Source organism: Haliotis asinina, chromosome 13, assembly GCF_037392515.1.
Source record: "Haliotis asinina isolate JCU_RB_2024 chromosome 13, JCU_Hal_asi_v2, whole genome shotgun sequence".
Lineage (NCBI taxonomy): Eukaryota > Metazoa > Mollusca > Gastropoda > Lepetellida > Haliotidae > Haliotis > Haliotis asinina.
This window is the reverse complement of record NC_090292.1, coordinates 42,026,887-42,051,944: the sequence shown is the minus strand read 5'-3', so window position 1 is coordinate 42,051,944 and position 25,058 is coordinate 42,026,887. Positions and strand designations below refer to the sequence as shown.

Below are 25,058 nucleotides of genomic sequence, written 5' to 3'. Positions count from 1 at the left end.
TGACGATGCAAAGCTAGATGTATGGACGTCATCTTCGTTACTTTGAATAAGACGACTTTTCGGAATGTATGCTTGCTCCTCCAAACTAAAGAAGTTGACATCCATAAATCTTGATTTTCGAAAGCATTCCACTTCTAAATGCCCCTTGAAGATTTAGACTAACTTTTCTCCTGACTCACATATATAAATATCATGTGATTAACAAATTCTTCAAAGGCATTTAGAAGTTGGTGAGGTAATACAAAACACTATTATGGATGACAACTTCTTTAATTCTTTTAACACGACGTTTCAAGGCTAATTATCAGGTGACATTAGGTGACAAATTCTTTGTCTCGGTTACACAGAACGCCGGTCGCCGGTCGCCGGTCGCCGATTGATGCACGCAAGTTCTTCTAAAGAAAGGCTTCTTGAGGTTTGTAAGAGTGTACTTTATTTCGTAGTCCAATTATACGATTAGTTCATCGTGATGACCTTTGAAACTGTTACCATCTTTTCAAATACTACCTTTTTGTCAAGTGTAATATCATCTTTAAATCATTGTTGTTATCATTCACATGTGCTCAAGTAAATCGTCACCTTTTCATTTGCAAGTCAGGTCAGTATAACCAACGCGCAACAAGAGCTACATGTTGTTACATATCTCATGGTTTGTCAATGTGAACATTCCTTGATAGCTGACCTCCTGGTGATCGCGTTTGAGTTGTATTCTGAACGACGCAATTATGTCAGTAATGGGTTGAAAGTTCTAATTGGATGTGGGCAACGCTAGTTGGCGTTACTCCAAGGTGTATAAATTCTCCCGAGGTTGCCAAACTGGTCATTCCATTGGTTGCTGTTGCGAAGATCTGACGAACGCTTAACAATGAAGGTCCTGTGTATTCTCCTTGTCGTAGTCGGAGTTGGTGAGTTCGGTTTCCTTGTATTGTGTTGTACATTTCCATGCCTTCCCACCCACATGAACCATTCTCATATTTCATGTCGCAGACAAGACGTTTCTGAGGTAAGCGCTTTCAATTTTCAATTTAAGTTAACAATTTCTTTAAATATTTTAGAGCCTTAGCGTAGCCCTGTGGGCCATCGGCATCGTATCCCAGTTGTGTGGATTGATACTCATGTTGATCAATGGATTGTCTGGTTCAGGCGCGTTTATATTAGGCCTTCGTCATTGATCTGAGTACGGCGTAAAACAGCAACAACATACGCTTACGTCACGACACGTTTTCTTGTCACTTTCCACATTCCTTTAGATAAATGAGCGTTGTCGTGGGCGTGTGGTTGTATCGTTCTATGCCCAAATGGGTATATATTGGTATTTTCATCCGTGGTATTGCTGGAATATTGCTATAAGCTGCGAAATTTCATCCATACTCATTCCTGTAATTTGATGTTGCTGTTATTGTGATAATGTGTAAATTATCAAGTCTGAGCCAGACAAACCATCGATCTGATATTTTGTCACTGACAATCGGGCCAGTTAAGGAGTACTAAGGGCACGGAAATTAGCGGGAAGATTTATTCCTTTCATATTAAAACGTTTAGCAGCTAAATATAACAATCACTACATTTAGATAACCTACGTCTCTCGTTCAAATAAAGCATTTGTTGTGGTTCAAATATAAACAGTCCATTCTACTGGGCAATGATAGAAAGATACTGATTTGGTGTGGAGATAACCAAATTCTGTGTTCGATTTGCCCAGAAAGGGTTTTGCAAATCCCTCAAAATTATTTCGATTCAAAGGACTTATTGCACCTGTGCAATATGAATTACTTCTTACCTGGACAAAATATGTGGTTAACAGAATATGAGATGTTATTGTGGTTTATGTTTCTCGCCAGCCGTGGGCAGGGAGGTGGGCAAGGTGGCCAGACGGGATGAGGATTATGTCTGTCCCCCACAGGAAGCGTCCTTCACCTACATGAGCTTCTGTGCCTGGGATCCTTGCGAGATATTTGCTGACGAGCCTTGCGCGGACGTTCCTGGCGCCATCTGCAAGTAAGTATATTCTGTCCTGTGCATGTGTGAGGTTGGACTGCGTTAGATCAAATGACCAGGGTCAACACAAAGCTGATGTCAGACTCTTTAACATCTGACCATTGGTGGCAATATGATCAGCGAAGTAAATCCTACAGGGCTTAGGTGACGGACGCTTGGAACCGTTAATCCACATACGGAGTGAGTGAGTGAGTGAGTGAGTATTGTTTTACTCCTCACTTTGCAATATTCCAGCTATATGGTCGCGGTCGGTAAATAATCACGTCTACCACAGTGACCAGTCTCTACAGTGAACAGCTGCATGAGTATCGGTCTACCCAATTGGGATATGATGACATGTGTCCACCAAGTCAGCAAGCTTGACCACCCGATCCCGATAGTCGCCTCTCACATGTCGACATTAGGGGGTGTTACACGTTAGTTGCTGATGGATTACGAAATATTACGTTTGTTTTCGTTTACGTTTGTTTTTATTGTTCAAAATGATACTTCTGAGTATAAAAGTGTTGTAAACGTTTGCGACCTCATAACGTCGTTGAGCGACTGACATGATTCTTGTGTCAGCGAGTGAGTTTAGGTTTACGCCGCACTCAGCATTATTTCAGTTATATGGCGGTGGTCTGTAAATAACCGAGTCTCGACCAGACAATCCAGTGATCAACAGCTCGATCATCGATGTGTGCAACTGGGAACTCATGATATGTGTCAACCAAGTCAGCAAGCCTGACCACCCGATCCCGTTAGTAGCCTCTTACGACAAGCATAGTCACCTTTTATGGCAAGCATGGGTTGCTGAAGGTCTATTCTACCCCGGGACCATCACGCAGTCGCCTTTTATTGTTGATGAAGACCAGTTCTACCCCGGGTCTTCATGGGTCTAAATCTCTGTACTGACGGTATTTGTTTAACATTGAATAAGTATGCTTCATCCTTTTTTAAATCAGAATGTATTTGTTTCAGATTCGACGTGTGCCCCAACCATAATTGTATCCCGATGTTCTTCGTGGACAAGCAGTGGGTGGAATGTAAAGATCTCGTATATAGAGAGTACTGAGCTCAACAGATCATCTCTATTTTAAACATATTACAAAGACTGATATATTCTTAGTTTTGTGTAATTTATGTCATGTTTCTAATAAAGTGTATATATTGTTTTACTTTCTTTGTCTTTGTCTTTGTCTTTTTCTCCCTTCATTCACATCGATATCCTAACTGTTTGTAGAGGTTCTGTCTGAGTGAGTGAGTTGAGCTTTATGCCGCTCTCAGCAACATTCCAGCTATATGGCGGCGGTCTGTAAATAGTCGAGTCTGGACCAGACAAACCAGTGACCAACAACATGAGCATCGATCTGTGCAATTGGGATCCGATGACATGTGTCAACTAAGTAAGAGAGCCTGACCACACGAGTTCGCTAGTCGCCTCTTACGACAAGCACAGTCGCCTGTTATGGCAAACATGGGTTGCTGAAGGTCTATTTTACCCCGGACCCTCAGTGGTCGTAGAGGTTGGGGCACTTGAACATGTAGGCACATGAAGTCCCGCGTCCAGTTAAGCCACCACTGTAGATGTCACACTGTGAAGCCCCATCACCGGGCTACCCACATCCATTACATATTTCTCAAACTTTTCATTTTCCAGACATACATTGAGGAATATATTATACTGAAAAGCAAAAGAAACACAACACTGTCTGTCAACTTTTTAAATAGAATACATAAACACGAACGTTTACTTTTATGAGATTTCATTTTGTTTTCGAAAATCGCGTTTCTTTTGCTATTAAGTATAAATCTCTGCTTGTATGGAAATAAGACCCGCTGACTCTTGGGAATTGTAACGTCATGGTTCAGTACTCGACAGAACTAACTCTGGCCAGTAAATCAAAACTTTATTGGACACAAACACACGTTTCAATTGATAATGACAATCACTGTTAAAATAATCATACTGGGCAACCGATATACACCCTTATTATGATGATGTTTTCACTTCGTTGTCCATAAACCGGCTAAGAAGTGAAATTGGTAAGTTGAGCATCTTAAGAAGAGAGAACAGTAACTGTTTTTGATTTTATAGAAGCATTTCAGTGTTAGAGCCTGGTGAATGAAAAGGTCTCACAGACCTTTCATTTGCACAGGGGATCATTCCATTCCATTGTTAACGTGTGGCAGGTCAGGGGTCTCTGATTTGTGTTTCAGACTACTGGGTGCAATCCAGTAGCCTACTTAACATACTTCCCATCAAAACTTCATACTCTCTCTCTCTCTCTCTCTCTCTCTCTCTCTCTCTCTCTCTCTCTCTCTCTCTCTTATCAGCCTTGTATGGACTAAACCCATGGCATTTTTTTCGTTTGTATAATATGGACAAACCCCCGCGGTACGCGCAGAAATATATTTCGCAAACAAAGTTGACACAATTGAACATTCACAACTCTTTCTCTATATTCTTATTCCCTAAAGACTTATTGGAAAGGAAAATATACTGGAGCATCATCTACTTGTCCCCTTGAAGTTGCATGTATACTAGTATATCGTATATATATCACAGATTTGCCCAGTGCGAATGTTTCCAAATTGTCCTACAGGAAGCTTGTCGTAGGGGCGACTAACGGAATCGTTTGATCAGACTTGCTGACATAGACAGAGAGACAGATTGTTTATTAACGCCCAACCACATATAGTTATCAAACATAACGTTCTATGTAGATATAAGTATATATGTTACTCCTATATGGGTTTATTAGATATGGCATATTAAACATAAAATGTACATCATAGAGTAAATACTAAAAACTGTATGGAATAACCATGTGTTAAATAGATAGACGATGATAAAAGCATATGAATATACAAAATTTGCACAAATATTCTTGACGCAATACAAACATATTAAAGCAGTATTTTGCACATATTTTAAGCAAGTGTTCACAACTAAAGGCGAGTTTAATTTCTAATTTCTCAGCGTCAGGTAAAGAGTAAAATCCTGGTTGATTGACCGCGGAGAACATGACACATGCCTACGTTTTCCGGTTGCGTACATCGATGATCATGTTTTTGATCACTGAATTGTCTGGTCCTGACTGTTGAGTTGCTGTCCATGTTGCTGGAATATTGCTACAAGCGGCGCAAAACATCTGGATTAGCACGAGGTCGGACAACCAATAAAAGCCTGAATTCGGAAATTCATAAACTTTATCGAGCTATCTGTAACACTGAATTTTCCATACATTAGCAATATACAGACACTGCAAACAGTACCACACAATATACACTCTTCCAAAAAAGTAGGGGATCCTGAACTTTCACAACGCATGATATCCACGTGCACAACACACTAGCCCCATCCACGTGCATAGGGTCCCATTCTTGAATTTGACGGGGTTTTTTTTCAAGAAGGTCCATAAATCACTTAGAACATTATTTTGACACTCATTTTGGAACACATTTGTAAGTGTTTGTTTCTAGTCGTTTTAAAATAAAAATCGTATACATGCGAATTACATGCCATACACCAATCATCTTTCAAAAGCGACTTCATTCCAAATTACTATGGTTGTAAGGAGGTGCAGACGGTGATGCACTCTCAAAACTCAATAATATCATATTAACATTGACTGACTCCGATAAATCACCTAAATATTGTTAATAGTAAATAAAAAAGTGAAGATCCCCTACTTTTTTTAAAGAGTATATTATATTTAATCTATCATCAAGCTGAAAGAACAAACCGTGAGAAGTATTGCAATGCACGCTCCGAACAAATGACAGCAAAGAATGACATCATTTGCAGTTTCATTATTGCAGCACAGACATATGATCCCTACACACAAACATTTAAATTATCGGAGAAGTTGCAAAAGGTTGTGAGAGCTATAAAAAGTGAGAGCTATAAAAAGAGAGAAAAAGTTTCATATCCATTTACATATGAAACAAACCAAATAGTAAAACGATATATAATTTTTGCCATAAAGATTTTTTTATTTCTATCATTGATGATGACATAATAATGGTAATGATTGGGATGATGATGATGATGATGATGATGATGATGATGATGATGATGACAACGTCGACGATGGTGACAATGACTACGACGACGAAAATGACAACGACGACGATGGTGATTAGACCATGATGATGATGATGATGATGTTCTATTTTATCATCAATTTTATTATTATTATTAATATTTCTGTGTTGTTAATATTATTCAGACATGTTCAAACATGTCGTCACCGTTTATTTTTCAGGTTAGGTCAATGTAACCAACGCGGAACAACAGCTACCTGCTGCGACGTATCTTATAATCTGTCAATATCAACCATCCCTGATGCTTGACCTCCCGGTGATCACATGTGATTTGTATTCTGATCGACGCAATTATATCAGTAATGGGTTGAAAGTTCTAATTGGATGTGGGCATCAGACGCTAGTTGGCGTTGCTTCAATGTGTATATATTCCGAGGTAACCAAACTGGTTATTGCTTGTGTTGCTGTTGCGAAGATCTGACGAACACTTAATAATGAAGGTCCTGTGTATTCTCCTTGTCGTAGTCGGAGCTGGTGAGTTCGGTTTCCTTGTATTGTGTTGTACATTTCCACGCCTTCCCATCCAAATGAACTTTTCTCATGTTTCATATCGTAGACAAGATAGTTTCTGGTGTAAACCTTTTCATTTTTCATGGCAACTTCAAACACTTCTTTAGATAGTTTAGGCGTTAGCGTAGCCCTGTGGTTGAAGCATTCGCTTGTTACACCTCGCTTTTCGATTCCTACATGGATTCAGTTTGGTGTTCCCTCCCTGATACAGTTGGAATATTGCTAAAAGCGGCATTAATCCATACCGATCCCTGCACAGTGATATATCTGTTATCGCGATGGATATCTGTAAGTCAATGAGTTAAACCACTTGATCAGCTATTATGTTACTTACAACAGGATCATTATCAATATTACACTCAGCTGGGAAAATCTGAGCTGACAGTGGAAGCAATGTGGATACACAGAGTAACTGTGTTCGATTTCCACAAACTTCAATAAACTCCCAAAATTATTCAAATTTTTACTAAAATAAGTGAGTGAGTGTAGTTTTAGGCCGCATTCAGCAATATTCCAGCTATATTTCGGTGGTCAGTAAATATTCGAGTCTGAATCAAATAATCAAGTGATCCAGTGACCGGCGATCTACCTAATTAGGATACGATGACATGTGTCAACCAGGTCAGCAAGCCTTACTGCCCGATCCTGTTAGTCGCCTCTTATGACATGCATGGGTTACCGATGATCAGTTCTAACCCTGACCTTCACGGGTCTTGATTGAAAGAATTCAGCACACTTGCCCTTTATACAGTACGTCTTACCTGGACATGTTGTTTGTACAACAGAATATGAGATTTTAAAGTGGTTATTTTTCTCGCCAGCCGTGGGCAGGGAGGTGGGCAGGGTAGCCCGACGGAATGAGGACTATGTCTGTCCCCCACTGGCAAAAGCCTTCACCTACATGAGCTTCTGCGTCTGGGATCCTTGCGAGATATTTGCGGACGAACCTTGCGCGGACGTTCCTGGTGCCGTCTGCAAGTAAGTATTTGCATTTCCTGCCGCATGTTTGTGTGAGATCGGAGTCATGCTGACCGACTGACCAACACACAGCTGATATTAGACTCTTTGTGACATAGTACCTATGAAGATCCGGGTTAGAATTAGGCGACTAGCGGGATCGGGTGGTCAGGCCTGCTGACCTGTTTGCCACATGTTGCGTAGATTGATGCTCATGGTGTTGGGCACTGGACTGTCGTGTCCAGATTCAATGGTCTGCATACCGCAGCTATATAGTAGGGATATTCCTTAGTGCGGCGTGATACAACAAACATAACACACTTTAACACTGGCCCACAACAGTCGTAGACCGAAGATCGCTTCGTCCAACAGAGGTCAAGATAAGCTTAAAATTCAGATAAGCTTAATATATTTCGAGACTTCTGATAAAGAAAATATAAACACAATATACTATAAAGAAATCTGAAATAGCAATAATTCCGAGATGAACCAAAACCATCCATGAAATTCTGTTTCCTCAGTCTTTACAACATTTCAGGTTTGATCCAGCACGATCTTTTTAAGAATGTTTTAAAGTTGCCATTCATCTCTCTTTCAAATTTGTTTGATCAGGATTACAACTTTCGAAGAATCACTGAAATTTTCAAATCGTTTTATGATACACATCTCTCTGATATTTCCAAGTTTTGACGCACGGATGACGAAAATGATGGCAGATGCCTTATTTTAGCAATATACACATGTTATGTTACAATCGGAATTGTGCAATGGATTTTTTATATGAAAGGGTTTTGGCGCTTTTATTTACATGTAAACATCGTTTTTAATATTTCTGCATCTTTAAAATTTGACTAAGGCTCAGTTTTCTAGATCTGTTAAACAGAAAACACGGTGATGCAAATTTTAGGTCTCTACTGACAAAATTGTCTTCCATTGTTTGTTTACGCGAAGGGATATGATGACTTTTCCTACGGTATAAGACGAAAGTGTAACCGATAGATAAGCCGACTAGTGTCAACGGTAAAGGACAAAATTCGTCTAATCCGGACTTCTTTACAATCCGGACAAATGAGTCGGTTCCAGACAAGTTCGCAATAGGCAGATTCCACTGTACAGAATTACAGACAAATCCAAGGTTAGCATCCTAGATCGTCATTCTGTTTGACTTTATTCTAGTACAAGTCATACAGGACGATAATGCGTAAGTCCCACAATGCTGCTGGCACCAAACCAAATATTCTCTCGCTGACTCCGTTCACTTGTGACCTTGTACGTGGCGCATTAAATCCTGCAGGTTTAATCCTAATTACCCACATTTGGGAGTGTTGTAAGTTAGTTGTTGCTTGATTCGTGAAAAAATATTGTTGCCTTTGTATTATTATTCAAAATGTTTCACAAATTAGTTCTAAATATAAAACTGCTATAAGTTTCACACTTACTCAGTTATCTAATTCTAGCATGCAGACCGACATTGAACATTGAAATCTCAGTGTTGGTTGGTTGGTTTTATTTGTTAATCGTTTGGTTGGTTGATTGGTTGGTTGGTTGGTTGGTTGGTTGGTTGGTTGGTTGGTTGGTTGGGTGGTTGGGTGGGTGGTTGGGTGGTTGGGTGGGTGGTTGTTAAACACGCAATCTGCAATATTCCATCTATATGGCGTTGGTCTGTAAATATTCGAGTCTGGACCAGACAATCCAGTGATCAGTATTATAGGCATCGATTTCTATAATTGTTTTACGATGACATGTGTCGGCCACTCAACTAGTGGTCTCCTAAGATAACCATGGGCTGCTGAATAACAAATATAATCCAGATAATTCATGGGTCTATAACTTTGTGAATCGTAGTTTTCTTTAAGGCTGAATCATCTCATGATATGTGTCAACCAAGTCAGCAAGCCTGACCACCCGATCCCGTTAGTCGCCTCTTACGACAAGCATAGTCGCCTTTTATGGCAAGCATGGGTTGCTGAAGGTTTATTCTACCCCGGGACCATCACGCAGTCGCCTTTTATTGTTGATGAAGACCAGTTCTACCCCGGGTCTTCATGGGTCTAAATCTCTGTACTGACGGTATTTGTTTAACATTGAATAAGTAAGCTTCATCCTCTTTTTAAATCAGAATGTATTTGTTTCAGATTCGACGTGTGCCCCAACCATAATTGTATCCCCATGTTCTTCGTGGACAAGCAGTGGGTGGAATGTAAAGATCTCGTATATAGAGAGTACTGAGCTCAACAGATCATCTCTATTTCAAACATATTACAAAGACTGATATATTCTTAGTGTTGTGTACATACTTTTCCATGCGTGTAATTTATATCATATTTCTAATAAAGTGTATATATTGTTTTCGTTTTGTCTGTGTCGTATTTGTGGATTAACATCACCACCTAATCGATATTTCTAGTATTTCCAGCACATGGATAGATGCAAGATTCGACCATGGATGTGTTTGGGCGGATTAGACAGTTACTTTCACTGGATTGTCTGGTCCAGACTGGATTATATATATGCCGCCGCCCTATCGTTTTGGAATATTGTTGAACTAAACACACTCACTCATTCTCTCAATGATTTATTTATATACTTTACACCACTAACATCATTTAGCGCCATAGTACAATGCTGCTGTGTCGAAGTTGAAGGGACTTAACTTATTGCTTGAAGTTATATGGACTTCGACACAACCGCAAAATGATTGGTAAATAAGCAGTACCAAGGGATACTGGTTTTCCTTGGAGGCAGTGGAAAGTTCGTCACACCAAAGTTCAAGTGAATGATTGAGTTTAGTTTCAAGCCGCTTCTAGCAATAATCCAGCAACATCGCCAGAAATGGGCTTCACTCATTGTTCCCATGTGGGAATCGAACCCGGGTCTTTGGCGTGACGAGCGAACGCTTTTATCTACTGGGCTACCCCACCAACCCCTCCAGGTTCAACATATCGGTGTTTGTGATATATTTGTCTCCCAATACCAACGAAGGACCTGTTCTTTGGTTTTATGGCACGTTGTAAGCACTAGACATTGAACAACTACTTAAAAGGTAAGCTTCACGGCGCTGCCCTTTCCAAGGATTCAAAATACAATGTCACTCCATGGAGAGAGGAAAATCATCAACACCAACCTCCTCCTCCTCTTCATCATCATCATCATCACATCATCATCATCATCACCACCACCACCACCATCATCATCATCACCATCACCATCCCAACATATTGTTTAAACGTTCAAGCCAGACTATCCCGAGTCGCTGAAACAGATTCACAATTACTGACACCCCGTAGCTATTAACATCACAGAAGCATCTTTCTTAGAAACAAATGAACAACTAAATCAAATACTCCAAATTCAGGAAAATACTGATAAATTAACCTAGTTGTTTAATTGTTTTTTTTCTTACATAGATCTGTGAAATATTAATGCCTGAAAGATTCATAAAGAAAGGTATTTGCCAATGTTTCACAATTTGTTTCGAAATCGGAAAACGGAACATGTTACAACTCGAATAACAACTCGACTTTACATGTTCAGGAAGCTGGGTCCCAAAGGCGGACTGGGGAACTACCATCTTCGCACGCATGGACTCCTGTCAGCTTCTACCCAGTCTGCCACGAAACGTCAATTGTTTACTATATAACATAGCTCGTAGACATCCCGCACAGAGAAAATTGGTCATTTGATGACATAATTTTGAACTCGGTCCTGTTAATTATCGACCATTTTCACAAATCAGATGTTTATGTAAATTACTGTAACGCATTTCAGTGATTATGCTCTTCGCAACATTTTTATGACATCGCTGCTAAATGGGACTTAAAGTTATTGACAACATGGAGTGAGTGAGTGAGTGAGTGAGTGAGTGAATATTTAGCGTCACATCCGCCATACCTCAGCCATAACATATTTGACACTGAAATGGAAGATGTGTATATTATAACACAAAATAAATAGAATATACAAACCTGTCGTCACATGACAGTAAAACAATTAGGATATTTCAGTTCCACCTAAAACTGGTATCGAAAGCGATTGTGGTCACATTTGGCCCAAATTAAACTAGCAAAAATATTACATTTAAACAGCTGGTAAATTTACATTTCCTCTGAATGTATCTAAAAGCCACGTATGTCAAAGTAACCGCGTTCCATGTCACTTTGGTTGATTATGATAGACGGTAAGATGAGCTCAGGATATATACTGGACAAAACAAATTCTGGAGATTGGTATGTTTAAGATTGACATTTTACGAGTATGTCAGTGAGTAGATAGATCCTTATTCTTAATTTCAAAATTTACACATACACCTAATTATTTTTGTCCTGTATACGAAGATGATGTTTGATCTCCCAATTCAGTCACATTTCTGCGAAATCTGGGGATTTGAAAACTGTAAATTAAACGTGTCTGTCAAGGCTTATTTGTTACCCAAATTACTTCCTGTTGATAGAAACGAGCCACCATACACGTTTCATTGAGAACAGGGAATTGTACCCCAAATGAACACTGTTAAGTTTCGTAGTGTATGTTTGTAGAGGCTATAAAATTTTAGAGCTAGGATTCGAAACACGGACTTTCTGATCAGAAGTCGGACGCCTTGTCCAAATGAGCAAAGACTAGACTAGATGGCAAGGTAAGGATATCATCCAAGGTATGACGTCCTGTTTCATACTCCCCTGTGAACTGAAAGCACTTCTGTTTGACTCGGTTTGCTCAACTTTCATATGAACGTGCTCAGCTCCAAGTTTGGGCACCAGTGTAGCGTTATTAAAAATTCAAAATTAAAATTAAGGCGTGCGGTAAAACAAATACGTTGTTCACTGGTCCCTCGGGGTCCATGGACTCATGTACCCTCGAGGTTTGTTAATGTTCCCCTCGCCCTGCGGGCTCTTGGAACATAAACGGACCTCGAGGGTACATGATTCATGAGCCCATGCACCCCTCTTGACCAGTGAATAACTTATAATGTTAAATCTTCATGTATGTGGTAAAGTGTCGTTTGACTTATTAACATGGATACGCCGCTAGCCACAGTTTACTCATTATTTCACATACTCAAAACATTCGCGTTTTATTCCCGAAACTAAGAACGGCAAGACGTCAATGTGTATCATCTCTAACGTCTTCAAACAACAGACAATGTGCTCTCTAATCAGACGTTCTGTCCACTAGACTATATATGTGACCCTTTCATTTTAGCTACAAATTTACGAATTATGCATTTTGAATAACTTACCCACTAGACCACCACATTAATTGTAATATCCGTCAAGTTAATTTCACAACGGGAATTAAATTGAAGCACTTATAACCATTATTTGCATTAATGTGTCGTAACCGCTCATGGTTAAATTCGACATTTGATTCCCACTGATTATAAATGACTTAAAACGAAAGAGAAATTACCCTCGAAAGCAAAACAAAGAACTTTGCTCCAATAAATTTAACCAATTACTCCGGAAAGTTCAAACAAATATCTCGTGCCAATGCCAAACGCATTTTATCTCCAAGTAGAAATAAGTCCTACGTAATAATTTGCTGTTGACATTTTGGTAAATATAGCAGTAGCTAAGAAACCTCTTTATGGAAACTCACGCCTCGGAAGCTAATGCAATTCCCGACTTGTCCATCGTCACAGATGGTCGACCGCCCAGTGATAAAAATGCCCAGATTCGTGTTGCAATCGACGTGACTTCTAATCCCATTGCAATTAACACCGCTAATGAATCTTAATTGGATTAAAATTTGTAATTTGTTGTGGGCTTTGGACGCTAGTTGGCGTTTTCTGAGGTGTATAAATTCCCACTTGTTTCAAAGTTGGGTCGTAGTAGATATTTCTGGTTTTGATTGCGAGCGGTCTCTGACGTTGAGAAAAATGAAGGTCCTGTGCATTCTCCTTGTCGTAGTCGGAACTGGTAAGTTCATTTGTTCGCATTTCGCATTCTCCATGCCTCCCCATAAAGAAATGAACTTACATGAACTATCGTCAAGGTATTTTTCTTTCTCCGAATTTTAATCGTTGATTTTTGTGTGTGCTAACTTGCTTCCAAATCGCCATCAGCTGAGACCATGATTTAAGTCTATCTCTAGTCAGTGTAGAAGGGAAAAGTACCGTCTCTAGGGTGTTAATCAGTCCTCAGATGCTGGTGATCTGCGGCGCGGTTTCACACTGTATTGTTGAATGCTCCACTTAATGACTTTGTTTTATGCTATCATGCCGATATTAGCTTAATATCTCTATATTCTGATAGTTTTACGACAACAGGTTTTAATCGTCCAATTGAATAAATTTGTAAATTGTTCACGTCACGGTATGGCTGAAATCTTACTGAAAACTTACTCAATGTTTCGAATTTCTTACATAAACGCTGAAATAAGTTCAAACATTGTCAAGCAAGTTCCTTTGTCTATATTGAAGCTGGAACATCCCCAAAAGAGGGAGGAAAGTTGTTGGCTTCAGTATTGCTTTTCATGATCCATGTTCGTAGCCATAAAGTGAATCATATTTGTCAATGTCAATTCGGATTTTCTCAATTGAGATGCATTATGCTCAAGTACACATTCATTTTGATTCGTACCATTATTTTAGCGCGAAAGCTAGCTTAAACGCAAATAAATATATATAAATATATATGTATGTATGTATGTATGTATGTATGTATGTATGTATGTATGTATGTATGTATGTATGTATGTATGTATGTATGTATGTATGTATGTATGTATGTATGTATGTATGTATGTATATATATATATATATATATATATATATATATATGTATGTATGTATACGAGTCAGACCTCGTATATCCGAACTTATATATATGTGTGTGTGTGTGTGTGTGTGTGTGTGTGTGTGTGTGTGTGTGTGTGTGTGTGTGTGTGTGTGTGTGTGTGTGTGTTTGTGTGAATCCAGTGATCAACAACATGAGCAACAATCTGCATAATTGGGAACCGATGCCATGGTCTACCAAGTTAGCGAACCTGACCAGTCGATCCCGTTAGCCTCTTACGACAACCAGTGTCGCCTTTTATGGCAAGCATGCATTGCTAAAGATCTGTTCTATCCCGGATCTTCACGGGTCAACTTTATCAAATGTACTTGGAGTACAAATAGTGAGGGAAACATTTTCATGTATTGATTTCAGTGTGGTGAAGTTTCATCTGAAAGTAATTTGATTCTGAAATTGTCAGCATTCGGGATCCATGCCACGCAGTTCGGTCAAATCTGATGGCGAGCAACAGGGAACCACATGAATGTGTCTCATATTTGTTTGTTTCATATTTGTTGTTTCGTATTTGCTCTAAGCAGGTCTACAACTAACCATTGTTAACATGCGTAATCAGTGAGAATATTGTTAGTGAAAGATTAACACTACCCGATATTAATATGCGAGTTAATTAACCTCGTGCTTGTAATTAACTTGTACATAACAAGTTCACATCATGCATTGCGCTGACAGTTGTATATATCTGGTAAATATCAAGGGTGATATGTAATCAGGGTTAGGAAGTTGTATTTGGCATTAAGAGGGAGCCGCCAAGTGAATTAGTCTCGATCAACCTCCATTGTGGGCGAATATAGAAGAGAGTTCTTTATGAATGGATTACTGAAAAAAAGTACAAGGCAGGTTTAACTGATGATGTTTGCATTTGGCATTTAGAGAGACCAGCCAAGTGAATTAGCTGGCTCCATCACCCTCCATTGTGGGCGAACATAGAAGACAGTTCTTTATGAATGGATTACTGAAAAACGTACAAGGCATGTTTAACTGATCATGTTTGTGTTTCACACATCAACGCGATCTGTTTGTTCAGTGTCAATATGAATCTTAGCAGTTCAATACCTATGATTTGACAAGATCAATGTCGTGGATATTGGTGGCTTGATGGGTTAGTTTTCATATTTAATTATCGAACTTGCTATTTATCTGTCTGTCTGTCTGTCTGTTTGTCTGTTTGTCTGTTTGTCTGTCTGTCTGGAATCAGCGAAATGTATATACCAGTCCTAGAATTTGCTATTCCCATATGGGTACAACCTGTAAAGCCGTTTTCTGGTCTCTCCCCACTGTGATATTGCTGGGCTGTTGCCAAAAGCGGTTCAAAACTATACTCACCCACTATGGCTAAAACATTGAGAACAGTGGCATAAAACAAAACTCGCTTACTGTACCTCACTGAAATAACAACTAGTCATTGACAGTCCACGTTCATCTTACTATTCCCCAACCATTGAACTTTTATTAGAACAGTTCATACAACATGCGATGTTATCGTCAGTCTGTTTATTTCGCCAGCTCTAAGCAGGGAGGTGGGCAAGGTCGCCCGGCGGGATGAGGACTTTGTCTGTCCCCCACAGGAAGAATCATTCGGCTACATGAGCTTCTGTGCCTGGGACCCGTGCGACATATTTGCTGATCAGCCTTGTGCCGACATCCCTGAGGCCGTGTGCAAGTAAGTAGATTAGGGTGGGCGACTATTCAAGGATAGACAACCATTGCCATAGCGATAGTCCATTGCCACATATGATTACGGTAGCGACTGTCTGTTGCGCCCAAGGATTGCAATTCTATTCCAAGATAGTTTTAATTTTTCTCCTTGAATTGTCTCATTTGAAATCATCTCCCAAATGAATGTATAGTTCAACGGAAGACAAATACTAAACTATCGATAGTCACAAATACTATCGATGAATCAATCTCGGTTCTACCGTCGATTAATTGTTATCGGAGACTCAACACCTGCACTTCACAAATAGTTTAATGCATCGTTTCAGGACTAAAGTACACATGTGTGCTTCCCTGACTGGGTTTGCGGGGGCGAATCCTAAGAGCATATTGTCTATCTAAATGCTTTACAAAGGATAAGTTTGCTGACTTTTTTCAATTAAGACCCGTGAAGATCCGGGTAGGAGTCTTTAGTAAGCCATGCTTGTCGTAAGACTTAACCAAGTGATCAGACAGGTTAATTTGACTGACACATGTCATCGGTTCCCAGTTATGCACATCGATGCTCATGCTGTTGGTCACTGGATTGTCTGGTCCAGTCTTGATTATTACCAGACCGCAGATTTATATTTGGAATATTGCTGAATGCGGCGTAAAACTAAACTCACTCACTCACCCAAATGCATAGATCGATACGTAGCTGTTGATCACGGAGTTGTCTGGCCATGCTTGATGTTTCACAGATCGTCGCCTGATACTGCTGAGTGCGGCGTAAAACAAGAAGCAAAGCAAATCGGGTTTGCTGGACACACTAATCTTACTGAATCATTTGTTTTATTACTTCTAACCACAAATGCTGTTTGTTTTCAGATTCGATGCCTGTCCAAACCATGCCTGTATCCCCATGTTCTTTGTTGACAAGCAGTGGGTGGAATGCCATGATTTGGTGTATCGCGACAAATAGATCGGAAATGATCCCCTGTATCCTCACAATATTGACTAAAGTTAATATTGTCTTTTGTACAAATACTTTCCTTGACAAAAGTGTAATTAGTGAAATATTTCTAATAAATTGTATAGATTGTATTTACCTGTCTTTTTGGTTTGTTATACACTGGAATCCAAAAGTCGTCGTGTTCTGTAATCTGATTGGTTGAAAAACATGATCAAATGGTATTTGATTCCCGGAAACTGCAAGACTGACTATTCACTGTGTATTGACACGTAGAAACATCGCAAACACTTGTTTTTTTTGTGTGTGTGTGTCATCCGCAGCTGTGACGTCATTCAAATCATATTGTGACGTAAAGTTAGAATGACGTCACATATGAGCAGCTCCAGATGCTACCATGAAAACCAACTGAAACGGCCAGCTGATGACACTTCACTGCTGTACCCGTACTCGATGTATACGAGTGCAGACAGTAAAACCCTTTGGCTTACTTGTTTGGTTACAATATCAATAAACATCATGTGTTGGGCAATGCGAATTGGCTTCAGATGGGTAGCCTAATGGTTAAAACGTCCGCTGGTCTAGCTGAAGATCCGGGTTCGATTCCCTACCTGGGTACAATGTATGGAGACCATTTTTGGTGTCCCCCAGCTATGATATTGCTAAAAGCGGCGTAAAACTAAACTCACCCAGTTGCGCGTAAGCGTCGTTCAGTTTGGTTTTATCGAGTGTATGTTGTTGTATGTCGCAGTCAGATATTGTAGCTATATATTTTGATGTTCTGAATATTATCGCATGCTGAGCGGGGGAAACCAATGACGGACACCATGAGTATCACTCCAAATGAATTTTCGTGGGAATACAAAACAAACGCATGTGGATTTAAGATTATTCTTCTGAGTATCCGTCGTACAGTTTCCTTCCTTTGGATAGATGTTCATTACCAGCCCGACCCGGCCCGGCACGGCACGGCACGGCCCGGCACGGCACGGCACGGCACGGCACGGCACGGCACGGCACGGCACGGCACGGCACGGCACGGCACGGCACGGCACGGCACGGCACGGCACGGCACGGCACGGCACGGCACGGCACGGCACGGCATAAAGACTTGAACGTTCAAAGGCCTTTAACACTCAAGACATCAAACGACTTTATTCAAGGACAAAGTGAGACATGCAAATGGAATGAATGACTTAACTGCCTTATGATAAAATTTATACGTTAAAACTACAGGAACTTAACCACTGCTAAACTTTTGAAAAGAAAGAACTCGTTCAAGAGGAAAACAATAAAAGAATCCATGAATCCACATTCCGTCACGAGTTGTCTCCTATACATCCCTCGCACACAACTGACGTAACAAATGTTTGCGATTAGGAAACGTGTATCTAAGCATGCATAAGTACCATTAACCTAATGTAAGTAAGTAAGTAAGTAAGTAAGTAAAACCCCCTGAAAACAAGCAGTGACAAATGTCAGAAGTCTACTATTTACAATATAAGTAGAGACCTTCTCCTTTTATACTACCGCTCGGGGTATAGCTATATACATATAGCTAAGCTCTCATATTGCAAAAAGATTTTAAACTGATCCCCAATGGTGAGATTTCTTAGGTGAATAAGAAATCCACTCCACTTTTCTTGTGCGAGAGCGCTGTTTGTGTCGGCATTTACTTACGACTGTTGAACAGTGTAGCCCCTGACATGTCATGCTGCGGTTCAACATGCACAGACATCGCGTGTTTGATGCGTTTTACTATGGGTCAGTCAGGGATGACTCAGATCTGTCCACTGCATGAAACTGTTTCATGGTTGTTATAAATGTTTGGATGTAGAATAATAATGTCCTTAATGAAGTGATTTATTACTCAAGTACTCGAAAAACTGCGTGTTCGGAGAACGAACCAGCGATATGTCTAGTGGCAATGTCGAGATGGGGGGATGATAGACCCTATTAGGTTTCATTCTTCACTTCGCTGTGATTACTGCAATTACTGACACATTTGGCAAATTTCCTGCATAACTTCATAAACAATTTACACGTTAATAATACAAACAAATGCCTCATAAAAACAATCACAATACAACGAGACATTTCATGAATAATTCAACGTGGCATGTATTTCACTTATCATGGGCTTTCTGCATTTAGTACATTGATATTGCCCAACTGTTGGGGAGTCTATGGTAAAATATTTCCCCTTGGGTTCGGGTTTGATTCTCAACTGGATATAATGTTTGAGTTCAATTTTGGATTGCATCACCGTGTATTGCTCTAGCTGTACGTAAGAGACCGATGTAGAAACCTGAACCTGAGGGTCCAGAGAACCTCCAGATGCTTTTTAGGGTCCTTTTGGTGAGTGAGGTTGGTTTTACGCCGGTTTCAGCAATATTCCAGCAGGATCACGTCGGAGGACACCGAAAATTGACCTCACAAATCATGCCCATTTGGGGAATCGAACTCGGGTATTGGGCTTGTCGAGAAAATGCTTTAATCACTTGGCTACACCACTGACCTACTCCAATAACGACTGAGTGAGTGAGTGAGTGAGTGAATTTAGGTTCACTCCGAACTCAGCAATATTCCAGCTATATGGCGGCGGTCTGTAAATAACCGAGTCTGGACCAAACAATCCAGTGATCAACGACATGAGCATCGATCTGCGCAATTGGGAACCGATGACATGTGTCAACCAAGTCAGCGAGCCTGACTACCCGCTCCCGCTAGTCGCCTCTTACGACAAGCATAGTCGCCTTTTATGGCAAGCATGGGTTGCTGAAGGCCTATTCCACCCCGGGACCTGAACGCTTCCCAATAATGACTAATATGAGTGTACCACCAGGCTACACCACCGTCCGTAAGGGCCCTTACAGGAAGACTAAGGGTCTTGTAAAGGGACGGATTAATGTAGAGTTAGTGGCAAGAACGTTGATGGCTCTTGCCGAGAATTTCGTACAAGAAATATAACCGTATATAATCGCCGTATACGATTTCTGCGACGCGTAAAACTCTTCAAAACTTTACGTTTTGTAATAAGATATTCCTTGACCTGAAGTAAGGATAGTTAGTTATATTCGTTTCGGGTTAATGTTTGGAACGTTTTAGTTATTTTCCATTAAATCAGACACATATACATCAACCAAACGAAATCTCGTGAAAGTAGAGTAGCGTTAGCGTTACTGTTCAGTATATCAATGAAGAAATAGTGTTCTAACTGATCGTTTAAACGCGGTGCCTAATGGAAGAAATTAGAGAAGAATATATCTTAAAGTCTTTTAAGAAATTATAATTAAGGCGAAATATTTTCGGAATCATAAGTAATATTCAAATATACTGTCCAAATAAGGAACGCACATGTATGAATTTCAGCTGTAGTTTTAGGTTATTTTTGAAACATATTGTAGGCTTTATGAGTCAATGAAATACAGCGAGATTGCACACAAGGAATGCAGACATATCCTTCTTTGACACCAAGTCGAGAAAAATCAGTTTGAATGTCACATGGAGACGTGTGGTGGCGCTGAAGTCAGTATCTGGTGTGACCGCCGTGGGCATCCAGAACTGCACCGCATCGCCTCGTCATCGAACGAATAAGTCTTAGAACCTCGTGTTGCCCAATCAAAGCCCATTGTACCTATAGTTGATTCTAGTGTGAGTTGCTGAAGTGTTTGAGGGTTAAGGCGTCGCTCCCGTCTCTCCAGGGCATCCCGTAGATGTTCGATCGGATTTGAGTCGGGTGATCTGGAGGGCCAGGGGAGCACATTGATGTTGTGGTTCTGGAGGAAGTCTCTTGTGTGACGTGCTGTGTGGGACTTGGTATTTTCCTGTTGAAACAACTCCCTCTGACGATCAATGATCGGAAGGACATGTTGGCGTAGGGTTTCGTCACAGTACCGTTGAGCTGTTAGGTTGCCCTGGATCATTACCAGATCACTTCTCCTACGGCAGGTGATTTCCCCCTACATCATAACACTCCTCGGCCGAATCTGCCCACCTGGGGAAAGCAAGCGTCGGCGAAACGTTCACGTGGACTTCTGTACACCCGCAGTCTTCCATCGCGTAGTTCCAGTAGAAATTGTGATTCATCTCTGAACCACATTCTACGCCAATTCGGTAGGTTCCAGGCCTGAACGCTGGTGCAACTCTATGTCTGCGATGTTATTGTCTTAGCACAAGACAGAGATAAGATCTTCTGGCACGTAAACCAGCCTCTCTCAACCTATTTTGACGGTCTGTGCAGAAAGCCTCCTCAATCCGGGTATTTGTCGAGTGGTACTGGTCGGCGTAGCTGTTCGATGACGCGGGTGATGTACCCGGATGTAGAAATCGCAGTGGTCGCTGGAGGTCGCCCACTATAAGGGGCATCTGCTACCGAATTCTGCCGGCGATATCTCTTCAAGAGACGTGAAACGGTGCTTTGGTGAACATTCATGCGTCGGGCAACTGCACGTTGAGACTGGCCAGCTTCAAGGAGACCAATGGCGATATGACGGTTGGCTTCACTACAACGTGGCATTTTACTTTCTTCAGCAATATTCCAAATACGGTGAATTAACAGCGATCAACCTTTTATACCGTTCATTCAGACTATCTGATCCCAAACTTTCACGTGCATTACATGTGAACTGTGTACTCTGTCACACTACGCGCCTGAATGGAAAATCATGTTGTTAAATATGGGTATTTTACGGATGGTGCGCATTGTTGTGATATTTCAAGACACAATAAACACAATAGGACTCATAAGCAGAGGCAAACCTTTCGTAAAATGAATCACGTTTTAATTCATTGCTACATAAAACTGCAATTTTCATTATGCGTTATTTTTGGGGAGAGTATATATATATAATTTGCAAAAAAGAGTGATTACCTTTAACCTCTCATTCGGAGATGCAGAGAATCTGGATACAGTATTGTGTGGGTTAACGACGCACTAAATATTACTACATGAATCGGAAACAGTGAATCTGTGTCATTAGTTTTACTGGCATTAAGATAAGTTTTTTTGTTTGCGACTTTCATAATTCCAGCAATGTGACGGCAAATAAAAAATGAAACCACTGTTTCAAATTATATGCAGGAAAATTGGGTTTCCCTTTGAATTTTGTTCGGATCATTGACAACAACAGCTAATGAATAAGCGAGAATTCTAATCTGAATGGATTGTGGAGAGTCCGCAATAATGAGGTTGCACTGAACGCCTTTCGTTGAGGCATGTACGTTTATTGGCTTTTCACTGCCAATGACTAGAATGAACAGCACTTACGGAAGGGTTCATTCTAGCGTTCTTGTGCAGACCCGTGCCAGTTATATTCGGACACTTGACGTAATTCCATAGACTTACATGTTAATTTAGTGTAGCATAAATAATTTACATGAATGTCGTCAGATACGAATCAAGTCTATGGAAATTACGTCAAGTGTGTGGCACGGTCTGTAAGTTCTCACGCATTCTTATTTAATATTTGGTCAATTACGTACACACTGCGACAGGAAAGCTTGAACAAAGAACGCAAAAAGAACATTTACAGGCCAGAGATTACATCAGTAACTATTAATAAGTCTGTTACTTTCCCAAGATCTGGAATGTCACGTGACATCAGATTTACATGTTTGATTGTGTTGATAAAGACATACCGCTGGTTATGGAGGCGAAAATTACTTGGCAATGCGTCATCATGCTAAGGCTAAATCCACGTGTACATTTAGCTGACCAGTGATATCTTTAAGGAGCAAAGGTGTAGGTAGCGCAACACTGTTTTAATGTATCACAACTACACCAAAACACATTATACATAATTTCGAATTCTTGTTGTGAGGTGCGTGATGGGCATATACAGTGGAAGCTGTCAAAACCGGTATCTGTCCAATCTGGCAAGTTGTCAACAGCAGCATCTAATTTCAGTCCCATACCTGGCTTGTAAAGTTATCATCAGCTCTACAATCCGGCACATTGCCTAAACTGGATTATTTCTTCAGTCCCAGTGAGTGCCGGTTTAGACAGCTTCCACTGTATAAGCTGAATGGTTTCAGGAAGTATTTTAGGGATTTTCAACTTCTTTATTATTAACAACACGGCACGAAGAAGTCCAGAGACGTCGAGTTGTAAATAATAATAGTAATATTTATGATAGACATAATCCCACATATAATTCAATATTCATTTTTTTTTAATATTCAATATTTTTCAATATTTTTGCGTGTCTGGATTTCAGACCTAGAGTAATAATACTTTTAAATTAAAATCTAGAATGATCGGATTATTACTAATTTTAATTATATATTTTAGACATAATTTTCTTCTTTCATGGTCTTAATGACAGTCAGTTGACAGGTACGTAATTTACCTATGTGTGGCGTATTACCAACATTTCATCATTATTAACTTTTAATAATTTTATTTATGTTTTCGTATGAGTTAATTGTGAACAGGTTTTCCGTTATCCTCTTACTCACAACCATGACGTAGAAAAATCATTTCCATTCATACATATCAATATATAACCAATTATCAATCGATTATCGATATATATCGACAAAATGAGAAGTCGAAAAGGATTTAATAAATTTCACATCACTGGTTTTGTGACATGTTTTGGGTTTTTTTTTTATAGTTTATTAACAAAAAAGGTATAATTAGCATTATTGAGAAGGAACCGTAAATATAAACTTTGAGTATTGTGTGAATGACTTAAAACGTGATTCTGTCACAAAAGTTTAAGACCAATGTTATTGATTTTCATATAGAAAATCGTTAATAATCGCTATCTACGATATTTCCTATTTTAGCCAACAATGGCGCATATGTTCAAGACGTTACTGTTTACTGAATATTTTAATACAACCGTGACAGCCCTCTTTGACAACTTCATTGCTTCTTTTAGACAAATATCATATAATTACACTTTCAATTTGGATAGGAAGTGTAAACGTTAACAAACGTTTCAAGGACAGATATCTCATGAACGCACGACCATTTCCCTCTATTACCACCCTTATGCACAACGTGATATGCACGTGCAGAACGCAGTAACCCCATGCACGTGCATGGGATCCCATTCTTGATTTTGACGTTTTTTAAGAAGGTGGAGAAATCACTTAGAACACTAATTTGGACACTCATCTTGCATCACACATTTCCTAGTGTTTGTTTCTAGTGTTTGTGTTAATGCTTGTTTTAAAATGAAAATTGTATACATGCAAATTACATGCCATACACCAATCATCTTTCAAAAGCGACTACATTCCAAATTACTATGGTAGAAAGGAAGTGCAAATGGTGATGCAATAGTATCATATCAACATTGACTGACTTCGATAAATCTCTTAAATATTTTTAATAGTAAATAAAAAAATAACGAAGATCCCTACTTATTTAAAGAGTATATATTTAACGATTTTTCTACTTTGTAGTTCGCATAAACAAAGTATGCAAACTTACAGAGAAATATGTGAAGATGCGATCCCAACCTATAGTTAATTATATGCATGATATTACGCCAGTGTTATTTTCGTAGCGATGACTGTAAGCGCTAATTTACAAGAATATAATTTTCGCCGAGGGGTGTCCGCAAACAATGCCTGCTACATGTACCATATCAGTTGGAGAGCGCCATGAGACAGCTTCGGAATTTGTCTCCCGTATACAATTATCCTACGTTCCATGTGAAAAAAGAAAGATCTTTTTTGAGCCGACTCATATAAATATATCCAAGTACAGGAATTTGTCTCCCGTATACAATTATCCTACGTTCCATGTGAAAAAAGAAAGATCTTTTTTGAGCCGACTCATATAAATATATCCAAGTACAGGAATTTGCTCTCATGATTCTTCTAGGATGAATCAACAAAATTTGACACTCACGTGACTGGTAATGAATTACTTCCGTCATTATTACAGAACATTCACGAAACTTAGAAACCTACCTTCCTGGTAAGTGAACGGTCAGATGAGTTATCAAAGTATGGTAAATATGGCATATATACAACTTGTCCCTGATTTGTTAGATATTCTACAACTCATATTTGCAGACTACGTTTTACTAGTACTTATCTCAGATACTGTCCCTGGATTACAAAACCAACTGAACATATTACATGAT

General features: G+C 39.7%; 3 protein-coding genes across 3 annotated transcripts; all 3 read left to right on the top strand.

The window, feature by feature from the left end:
- Positions 1-828: 828 nt before the first annotated feature.
- On the top strand, positions 829-3,155 carry LOC137260171 (uncharacterized). Its single transcript, XM_067797866.1, has 3 exons — positions 829-905; positions 1,842-1,998; positions 2,959-3,155. The coding sequence occupies exons 1-3, from the start codon at positions 866-868 to the stop codon at positions 3,050-3,052; spliced, it is 291 nt and encodes a 96-aa protein (XP_067653967.1). The 5' UTR covers positions 829-865; the 3' UTR covers positions 3,053-3,155.
- A 3,338-nt stretch (positions 3,156-6,493) lies between these two features.
- Positions 6,494-9,903, top strand: LOC137260216 (uncharacterized). Its single transcript, XM_067797912.1, has 3 exons — positions 6,494-6,561; positions 7,419-7,575; positions 9,690-9,903. Exons 1-3 carry the CDS (start codon positions 6,522-6,524, stop codon positions 9,781-9,783), a joined length of 291 nt encoding a protein of 96 aa, XP_067654013.1. The 5' UTR covers positions 6,494-6,521; the 3' UTR covers positions 9,784-9,903.
- A 3,481-nt stretch (positions 9,904-13,384) lies between these two features.
- On the top strand, positions 13,385-17,087 carry LOC137260140 (uncharacterized). Its single transcript, XM_067797839.1, has 3 exons — positions 13,385-13,469; positions 15,852-16,008; positions 16,872-17,087. The coding sequence occupies exons 1-3, from the start codon at positions 13,430-13,432 to the stop codon at positions 16,963-16,965; spliced, it is 291 nt and encodes a 96-aa protein (XP_067653940.1). The 5' UTR covers positions 13,385-13,429; the 3' UTR covers positions 16,966-17,087.
- Positions 17,088-25,058: the final 7,971 nt, after the last annotated feature.

What these genes read in the sequence shown, in the direction of transcription:
- LOC137260171 (XM_067797866.1), top strand. Translation starts at nt 866, where the DNA reads ATGAAGGTCCTGTGTATTCTCCTTGTCGTAGTCGGAGTTG. An exon ending in CCTTGTCGTAGTCGGAGTTG is followed by an intron (nt 906 to 1,841) that starts GTGAGTTCGGTT and finishes GTTTCTCGCCAG; the next exon opens with CCGTGGGCAGGGAGGTGGGC. An exon ending in GTTCCTGGCGCCATCTGCAA is followed by an intron (nt 1,999 to 2,958) that starts GTAAGTATATTC and finishes TATTTGTTTCAG; the next exon opens with ATTCGACGTGTGCCCCAACC.
- LOC137260216 (XM_067797912.1), top strand. Translation starts at nt 6,522, where the DNA reads ATGAAGGTCCTGTGTATTCTCCTTGTCGTAGTCGGAGCTG. An exon ending in CCTTGTCGTAGTCGGAGCTG is followed by an intron (nt 6,562 to 7,418) that starts GTGAGTTCGGTT and finishes TTTTCTCGCCAG; the next exon opens with CCGTGGGCAGGGAGGTGGGC. An exon ending in GTTCCTGGTGCCGTCTGCAA is followed by an intron (nt 7,576 to 9,689) that starts GTAAGTATTTGC and finishes TATTTGTTTCAG; the next exon opens with ATTCGACGTGTGCCCCAACC.
- LOC137260140 (XM_067797839.1), top strand. Translation starts at nt 13,430, where the DNA reads ATGAAGGTCCTGTGCATTCTCCTTGTCGTAGTCGGAACTG. An exon ending in CCTTGTCGTAGTCGGAACTG is followed by an intron (nt 13,470 to 15,851) that starts GTAAGTTCATTT and finishes TTATTTCGCCAG; the next exon opens with CTCTAAGCAGGGAGGTGGGC. An exon ending in ATCCCTGAGGCCGTGTGCAA is followed by an intron (nt 16,009 to 16,871) that starts GTAAGTAGATTA and finishes GTTTGTTTTCAG; the next exon opens with ATTCGATGCCTGTCCAAACC.